Raw genomic sequence first — 9,348 nt, 5'->3', positions numbered from 1 at the left:
GGAATAGTACAAACTCAGAAATATGTATTTGTATATATTTATATTTATCTTTCCATAACTGAATAAACAACCATCTGAGAGCGGTTTAATCGTCGCGATCCATGATATAATGTCCCGATAATCATCTAAATATTCTTAGAATTTCTGTAATCGTACTTCTTCTTGCAGAAATAGAATAGAAATAAATGATGGTAAGCTCATCTTCCTGTCCCTGATTTCACTTGTTTTTTTGGGGGGGATACAATGTGCAAGCTGTGCCTTTAGCCATGGTGACAGGCTTGGGCAATTCAAAAGACTATATTTGAGCGAACCACTCATGAGCAGATATTCATGGTTATTCCAATATGAAAACAAACCACAAGTGTATTTTTGTGTGAGTGGTTTTTTTTTATTGTGATTTGCCACCGCTAATGGGAAGTAAATAAAACATAAATGATGTCAAATAAAACCACAAAACAAAACATGGATGTATACACAAGCATCGATATGGATCGAATATTTCCGGTCCCTCTCTTTCTTTGTTCCATTTTTACTCTTCGTTTTCTGAGTCGGACACACACCTGCTGGTACACTTTGATCCATGAATAAACCAGGAGTTGTCGTAGCAAAAGGTTCTATTTCCAGCCAGGAAGAAAGAAGGTCTATTCAGAGAGCCGATTGTAGAAAATTACAGGAATCAGACGAGGGCGCATGAACGACGCAATACTGAACATTAGTGGTCACTGCACCTCTCACGGTGACTCATTCTCAGCTTTGGACTTATTTGAACACCTGGAAGAGAACCAAATATAGTGAAAGGCACACACACATAGACACACACCTTCTCACATGAGACACTTTCTTGGTATTTGCAGTTTGCACTGGCAACTGTACAACTCTTGACTGCTGTGCATTGCTCATCTCACACTCGATGCTGTAGGCTACAGGCAGAGAGCGAGGGGGGGAGATACAACAATCACAGCTTCCTTTACAGTACATCTGTTTTTGTCCACACACTGTTGTAGGAGGAGGAGTGCTGACATTTGATATGCAAAGGCCTTTAAATCCCTGAAGTGCATCTCAGTGTGTGCACATTTAAAGCATGTGTTTTTATCTTTTTTTTTTTTTATTTTGTTCCTGCAGAATGTGCCTACTATCACTTTTAATGCCAAACTGACTCACTCTTCTGCCTGCAGAGGACTTTATGATAGAAGCCGAAGCATAAAGATCCCTGTTGTCACTCCGGCTTAGACTCATTCCGGAGTTAAGTCGGCCCGCACGCACAAGAATTTCCCCCACTGTCAACGCGGCATTACGGAGGAGCAGCTTTATGAGGGTGACACCGACAACCAGCAGTGTCTTAGAATTTTTTTTTTTTCCCCACATGACAGTGACGTTAAGACCATCATGTCAACTTAGCTTTTTGAACCCCACAGGGTTTTTTCTAATCTGTTCACCTTCGTGTTATGCTCGAGAGAAAATTCCCATGGAACCAATTTGGAGGATGCTGACTCATAGATGAGATCCTGACTCAACCTGAATTTCTGCTTACATTGATCATTATAGGAGCTGAACCTACATCGGATTGGGAAATGTTTCAACTCGTATAACCTCAAGAGGACTTGGCACTTTTACTCCTGCTTACTTGGAAAGAGCCAGCAGTATGTTATTAATTTGGCGCAACCCATTGCATCCATGTGATGGAGATGGAGATGGAGATGGAGATGCTGCACTTCCGTTCAGACATCAGGACCGAGGGTAAAAAATACCCAGGAAAGCCTAAAAACTTCACGTCAACAACGAAATCTATTTCTGTCCGACCGAAGAATCCATTCGAGGGGCCATTACTGTCAAAACACACGCACTCAGACCTGGAGGTGTCGTCATGAATAATTCCTGCTCCTTCTCCTTGTACTTCCTGTTCTGCTTCTGTCTGTGTGGGTATGTTTATGCATGAGCCATTCATTATTGAACTCTGAAGAGCACAGATATTCTGAGTGAACATCTAGAGGGATGACTCAAACATCCACGTTTCAACTTCCATCATTACGTAAGCGCGGGAGGTGAAGAGGTGTTCAGCAGACAGCCCGGATCAAACACCCGTGTGGGGAGCCGAGCGGAAAAAGCCAATCAGTGGCAAAAAAAAAAAAAAAAGAGTTATTATTTCATGACATGCACTAGGAGTTCCGACTTTCAGCAAAGGATGAGCTGTGCCAGATGACTTTTTACGCAGCCGTCACCGGTTTCCGACTCTTACCAATTTGGTCATTGGCTGCCTGTTGCCATGGCTACAGTCAGTGGATGTGAAATGATGTCCAAGAATGACTGTAGTCGCTTTGCTTCAAAAGCTCTGATGCAATTGCTGACATAACGCGACCAATTCTGTCATTTCACGAGTCTGTCTCTCCTTCCAGCTGCCTCTCGCTGTTTTTTTGCAGTCTCTCCCTCAGTATTTCCGACCCACCCAGCTGGCCTATCTGCTCATCAGTGCCCTTGTTTGTATCCAAAGTAACACAGTGCCCGTGTGTGTGTGTGCTCGCGCGAGACAAGGCCGGCCGCACTGAACAGCCACTCATCTCCATTTATCACTGTGGAAGAAACTTAGCCTTCCTTGAACCAGAGAATAAACAGCATCCGTGTAAACATGCTTTTTTATCACGACCATCGCTCTCTGTGCCCATTTCCTGTTGCAGACAACAAGTTTACAGATAAAATACTTGCTTTGACTCGGACTAGTGCACAGATATGAGTGTAATTAGGTTCGAACTGAGACCAAAGTTCATTTTCTGGTTTGTTTTAAATGCACTAAAATCGTGTTTTGAATGCAACTTAAAGGCTGCACTATGCGCTTTTGGACGAGAAAATGAAAGAAAAGGTTATATTTACAACAGAAAAGGGGCGCTGTGTAGTTTGGTGGAAGACATCTTAATCAGAAGAGAAAGATCTTCATTGGCCCATTTTCTTTTGTTTATGTATTTGCTTGTGCCTAAACAAACACTGAATAAACAAACTGACCTTAATCTCATGCTGTTTATCACTTTGATTATATTTGGCGGACCCTGCCACCTTCTCTAGCTTCAAACAGCGTCCTGGGGCACTTATTTTCCTCCGAGAGCAGCTTGTTTATTCACTCATGGAAACAATTTATATTTCAGAGATTTTATCATTACCTCGTTAATATTGTAAATATTCAAACTCTGAGTTTGGGTGTCTTCTTCAAAACAACGTAGTGCCCCTTTAATATATAGGTAATGTATAATACAAACTCTGAAAATGTGTTCATGTATCTAATCTCATTTTGGGGCAGAGAGAGACAACAATACATGTTTTTTTTTTCTTTGTCAAATGAATGAGAAGGACTCAGAAGTGGAGTTTCTTTTTAGAAAATGCTCTTTATTATTAAATAAATAAATACTGCACTTTTCTGTCACAATAAGTTATTTAGCACATTTTCTACCAAGGTGATAATGGCTCCTTAGGGGTCCTCAGAGGATCCCTTGTACATTTTTTTTTTTTTTTAAATGTCATTCTGTTGTCCTGCCCTGCCCACTCTCCCCCCTCTCACATCACCCCTCAGGTCCCCCAGCTCCATGTGCTGAGTCCGTCTGTCAGTAAAGACAACTAATCACAGTTTTAAAAGTTGGTGTGATGGTACGTCCCTCCCACTCACACACACTCTCACATACACACACTCACACACACACACTCACTCACATATAAACGAACTCTGGAGCACCCGACACACATTAACAAATCATGTCTGTGACACACACACACTGTACATCATTTACAATAATCCACATCAGTTCATGGATCGTTTCTATAAAACAGCCTCGACTATTCTGTACACGTTTTAAGCTGGTGCCAGCCCAGCGTTTGTCTTGACTTTCCCCTCTGAGGTTCACATTCGTACCAACATCCTCATCCCAACAAAGCTCTCTCTTTCCTCTCCTCCAACAATCAACATACAAAACAGCCCTTTTTCCATCCTCTGTCCTTGTGCTACATTTCATTTCCCCCCCCCATCCATCCATCTGCACGGTCTGTCCGTATTATTTTTCCACCCGCACATCTGCCGAGTCACGAAGGTGCCACGGTGTAGGAATGTTAATTGACTTTTCACGGGTCCGTCCTCAAACTCCTCCTTCCCTCGCACAGATGCCCTCCGAGTCCTGGCTCTACTGCAGCACTGCAGTAGCACAATGGGTGGGTGTAAATCAGTCCAAACGAGTGGGTGTTTAGCTGCATCTCTGCAGAAGCATGTTCAGGGAGTACACCATGCGTTCACGCAGGTCCGTGGGGCAGCCGGACGTCAGCAGGGAGCTGAGTTTGAAGGTTTTGGAGACGCGGTCCTCGTTGATGTATGTCAGCATGTACTCATCCCTCTGGCAGCACAGGATGATCTTGGTGTGGTCGTGGTAAAAGTTGATCTAGGGAGACAGGAAAGGAATTTATTTATTAGATTATACTCGTTGGAGGTTGTTTTTTTTTTCTTATTTCCTTCCAATGCATTGCACCTAAACACCGCTCCTCTGAGCATGCCCGGCAACGGCTGTGTTTACCTGGAAAGTGCCGTCGTTAAAGAGCATCATGAGGGCGCGGTCGGACTTGAGCCACTGCAGCAGGTAGAGTCTGGGCATGTGTGCGTCCGTCATGCTACCCAGGTCCCCGCCCTGAGAAAGCAAAGAAGAAGCACATCAGGATTAGACAGGCTGCGACATGAGAGATACCATTTCTAATTTCAGGGTGTGGGGAGGCACATCAAAGCACAAAAGAAAAGAGGAGCGAGGGAATAGAGATATTCACTTACATCCATGAGGTTCTCCTCCATGTAGTGGGAAAAGTACTTGAGCACGGTCACCTGGCCCACAAAGTGCTCGGGAACCTCGCAAGTGGGGAAGACGGAGCGCTGGCCCAGCTCTGCATAGTAGTGGATGGTCCTGAGGAGGCGGAGGGAAGCAACCAGTCAGAACTTTGTGTCAAAGAAGAACTATAATGTACTCCAACTTAACAAACCACACCTTCATTTATCTGAAACCACTAACAGGTTCTTCAAACTAGCTCTACGCACTCCAGCGTGCTTAAACAAGCCATTTCCATTCCATGTAGTGACTAATAACTTTCAAACTTGAAGGTGGAGTGTTGCGAAAGTGCCGGATGGTGCTTACTTTCTGTCTGGCAGGAGGCTCATGTGAGTGCCGTTGTTGAAGAGAACTCCCACGGTGTGATCAGACAATTGGTAGCCGAAGCCGTACTTGTTGGAGTAGTCCACCCATTTAGTCACCCATTGTAGGCTGCAGCTGTTTGAGCCCTGAGGAATGTCGTCCGCTGCGGGGTGAGAACACAAGAGGAGGAGGATTAGGGCGCAATTAGAGGGAAGGTTTGAATGGGGAAAAAAAAGAAAACGACGGGCACCGACTTTGTTAAGGCACATTGAAGTTATCTCAACAATGAGCTAGGAGGAGGGTGTGTTAACGAAATCAGGGAGTGTCTCTTTAAAGATCACCATCTCCCTCTGTTTGGACATTTCAAGGTCAAACACACAGATAACGAGCTTTAGCTGTATCACGAGAACTATCTGATCAATGACTGCATGAAAATCCTCTCAGTGGTCGACTCACCTTTAGGCATGCTCTCCAGACATCCCCTCAACACACTTGCAACAGTCTCGGCCACGCTCCCTGTCGTGCTGTCTTCCAGGCCTGTAGAAACAACAACAACAGGTGAGCATCCATGACACTCTAAAAAAAAGGGACCATGAGGTCCAATCTGATCATGGGTCTCGCTGTGAAAACGAGGCGCACTCACATTCGCTGCTGCTGCTGCAGCTCCCCAGACTCCCTCTGACGATCAGGCGGATGGTATCTCGCGTCGTTGGGGACTGGCTCTCTGTTGCCGGGGCGACGGGGCTCTCGGCAGATGGCGGAAGTACACTTCCATTCTGGGGTGGGAAACGGTGACGACAGAGAGTTAGAGTCTGCGAGTTTAGATCATCTCTTCCTACTATGACTCAGCGGTCACCCACAGATTGAAAGTGGTTCGGCTTCGAAAGGTTGGAAACAAGTGCTTTTAGTTTGTTCTGTAACTGCAGCTCATTATAAAGTTTAGCACAGCATCAGAGTGACTCACTGGAGTCTCCTCGACATGATATCGCGGATCTACCCATTCATTTAATGGCTCTGCGCATAATGTGTTTGCAACAATCACCTACGCTAGATGTGCTGTTCTGTGTTGAGTAAATGCCCGCTTACCTCGGAAATCTTTTTGCTCTGCTGCTGGCTGATGACTGTTCTCTCCAGGTCGTGCTGCAGCTTGTAGATCTCCTCTTCTTCTTTGGTTAACTTATCTATCATGACGACAACACACAGAAATCAGAGCATGTTTGAGATAAAACCAGCAAACGATAACCGTAAGTGAACGATAACTGGCTGGAGTGACAAGTAGCATTGTTCTGCAGCACCAGAGTGGCTTGCTGCTTGATGCAATACTCACTCAGAGTCTCGTAGTATTTGACCTTGTCCCTCCTCCCACCGAAGAGCGCAGCGGCAGCTTTCTTGAAGAAGCTCTTAGCAGGACTGGAGACGTGGAAATCTGGTGCCGAATGGCAACAGCTAGGCGGCAGACGCTCTGGACTGAAGCCCTGCGGAGAACAAAAAGTGGGTCAGCGCGCGTCTGGTGGGAAGGGGGTCACTGTTACACTCCTACACAGTGACATTTTAGACAGATACAGACAGCCACAGGGCGGAACGGGCAGATATGGAGGTGAAAATTGTGTCTAACCTGTGTGAAGAAGTCGTGCCTCAGAATGTGGTCGAGGTTGGGTCTGTCCTCTGGGATCTTGGCGAGCAGGGTGGCGATTAACTGCTTGGCCTGAGGCGACAGGGAGGAGGGCAGGGAATAACGCGCCTCTCTGATACACCTGTACGTCTCCTTCAAGTTGGTGGTTTCAAATGGGGGTCTGCCCAGCAGCATTGTGTACCTGGAGCAGGACAGAGGGGGAAAGTGAGCATATTTCTATCACAAAACCTTTACCAGACAAGTGAACTGCAAGAAATATAACATTCTAGGGCATGCAACATGATGCCAAAGTGTCATTTTAAAGCTGATTAATTAATAATCACTACGCCTAATGGTGGATTTACAGTTTGCCTACTCACATTACACAGCCCAGGGCCCAGATGTCTGACTCGCAGCCGTGGCCCTGCTTGTTGAGCACCTCGGGGGACAGGTAGTTTGGAGTTCCGCAGATCGTCTTCCTTCTGTTTCCTGCCGGCTCCAACTTGGCAGCCAGACCAAAGTCCCCGACCTTCAGCTCCATCGACTCGCTCACAAAGAAGTTACCTGTCGGGGGAAGAAAGAGGAACGGTGGCGATCAGCACTTGATATTCAACCCAGGATGAAAGGCTTAACACGGCACAGGTTGTTTAAAGAAAAGAAGCGGGGTGGTATGAAAGATTTCTCACCGAGTTTCAGGTCTCTGTGAAGGATCTCTTGTTCGTGCAGGTACCTCAGACCGGACACAATCTGTCTTAGGTAATAACGCACTTCTGGCTCAGTGAGCACTTTGCGAGCCTTCAGGATGTGGGCTAACGACTGCAGAGAGACAAAATATGCAGAAAGGAACGTTACAGAGCTGTAAATAATCATATTTTCCACTGTGAAGAAAAAAATAATCTCATAAAACTGCATGGTCTTCTATATATATATATTTGCTGGATCAGAACAGAGTACTCTTATATTGGTGACAGACTCTAAACACTGCATATGTGCTGCCTCATTGGCTTTAGGTGCATTGCAGGTGTTGCCCAAATTGGAGGCACAACCAGTGACAAAGCTTTAAAAAAAAGCAAGTTGCTGGAGGACTTACTTTTCTACTGCAGTACTCCAACAGGATGTAGATGTTCTCCTTGTCCTCGAAGTGGTGATAGAAGTGCACAATGTGTTTATGGTGCAATACTCTGTGCAGCTCAATCTCTCTGTCAATCTAGCGGGAGGGAGAGACAACAAAAAAATCGGTCACAAACTGTATCTGAAGGCTGGTTTTGGGAGAGAAGACGGTCAGAGCGGTGCGCAAAGACGCGGCTGCGCGCTTACCTTCTCCCGCTGGTGAGGTTTGGAGACGCGCGCGTGTGGGATGATTTTGGCTGCATAAACTTTGCTGGTGGAGAGGTCGGTCATCTCGTAGCATTTAGCAAACCCTCCCTGGAAAGAGGAACAAATTGTGTTAACTGCTGTGTCTTTGGGTTCGGTGGTAATTCCAAACAAAAAGAGAGATTTTTTTTTTTTTTTGCGCTACCTTGCCCAAAACTTTTCCCCGGCAGTAGCACTTCCCCGTGGCGGGGTCGGTGATAATCCTGGCCATCTCCGAGGGCCCGCTGCGGTCATCCGGCCTCTTTCGGCGCGGCTCGCAGGACCTCGGCTCACACATGCCGCTGCTGTTGTTAGTCTGTGGGGGCCCGCTGTTTCTCCGTACTTCCATGAGAGGTGGTTTTTCTGTTACAGTCCCGCACTTCAGAATGCAGCCCGGAGAGCCCGTCGCCCAGCCTTTATACCCTGGCACCCTCCCCACCCCTTCTGTCTGCCGCCCTCTGCCTGACGTCACAGTGTGAAATGAGAGCATGAGGTCTGCTTCGTATCGATTACCCTGCATGTACATGGGTGTTACTGACGGCACAGACATGAAATCAAAAGTGTCTGGATTCTGGTCTTTATGGATTCAGATGATTTATTTTTTATTTTTTTGCACCAACAGTCGCCAACCAGAACATCAACAGTGAGGAAGCAATACATGTTCTGTGGTTTAACTGTTGATAAATGGACCTTTATTTTTCTTTTCTTTTTCTTTAACATTTTGGCGCAAAATATAATTCTACGTGTTGGAGGTCTGGTGCATCTGATCGATATGAAAGTCCACTCTGCAGAGGATAAGCATGATCAGTATTCCGTTCAGGCTCACCTCGTCCTGTGGTTCAGCCACAGAAACAGTCTGGAGTAACAGCGCCCTCAGGTGGAGAGTCTGGAGTCTGAGGTGTTGCAACTGGACAGTGACGTGTGACACCTCATTGGAGTGATTAGTGAGGTGTGTGCAGAGGGATGAGTGGGAAGGATGCAGAGGTGGCAACACATCAGAGGATTTGATTTGGTCTAGTTGCAGAGGCAGGAATGTACATAGTCACTTCTCAGTATCATGGTATATTCTGCCTTTTATATTGAATTAATTTCATAAATTTATCTTATTTTATTTCCTATTAGGCACTGATATCAACACTCTTTGTTGATAGCCTATTGAGGTTTTGTGTTTCACTCTGATGTGACCATATTTTGGAGAATTCTCTCGCCCATGAATTTCCTTCGGGATTAATAAAATTC

At 45.8% G+C, this 9,348-nt stretch overlaps 1 protein-coding gene across 1 annotated transcript; it reads right to left on the bottom strand.

Moving 5' to 3' along the window:
* Positions 1–3,346: 3,346 nt before the first annotated feature.
* On the bottom strand, positions 3,347–8,604 carry plk2b (polo-like kinase 2b (Drosophila)). Its single transcript, XM_030418203.1, has 14 exons — positions 8,276–8,604; positions 8,074–8,181; positions 7,847–7,963; positions 7,443–7,572; positions 7,137–7,320; positions 6,760–6,958; positions 6,472–6,619; positions 6,231–6,325; positions 5,788–5,920; positions 5,601–5,681; positions 5,148–5,307; positions 4,790–4,919; positions 4,542–4,652; positions 3,347–4,409 (listed from the first exon to the last, which is right to left on the bottom strand). The coding sequence occupies exons 1-14, from the start codon at positions 8,597–8,599 to the stop codon at positions 4,218–4,220; spliced, it is 2,112 nt and encodes a 703-aa protein (XP_030274063.1). The 5' UTR covers positions 8,600–8,604; the 3' UTR covers positions 3,347–4,217.
* Positions 8,605–9,348: the final 744 nt, after the last annotated feature.

This window comes from Sparus aurata, chromosome 5 (assembly GCF_900880675.1).
Source record: "Sparus aurata chromosome 5, fSpaAur1.1, whole genome shotgun sequence".
Taxonomy (NCBI): Eukaryota; Metazoa; Chordata; class Actinopteri; order Spariformes; family Sparidae; genus Sparus; species Sparus aurata.
The sequence above is the reverse complement of the archived record's forward strand: the minus strand, read 5'-3'. Positions and strand labels throughout refer to the sequence as shown.

Bases quoted from the DNA above. Each gene is read 5' to 3' on its own strand.
- plk2b (XM_030418203.1), bottom strand. From the start codon at position 8,599: ATGCTCTCATTTCACACTGTGACGTCAGGCAGAGGGCGGCAGACAGAA. The intron at 8,182-8,275 runs GTAGCGCAAAAA...TCCTCTTTCCAG, and splicing joins GGGGAAAAGTTTTGGGCAAG to GGAGGGTTTGCTAAATGCTA. The intron at 5,682-5,787 runs GTGAGTGCGCCT...TTGTTTCTACAG, and splicing joins CTGCAGCAGCAGCAGCGAAT to GCCTGGAAGACAGCACGACA.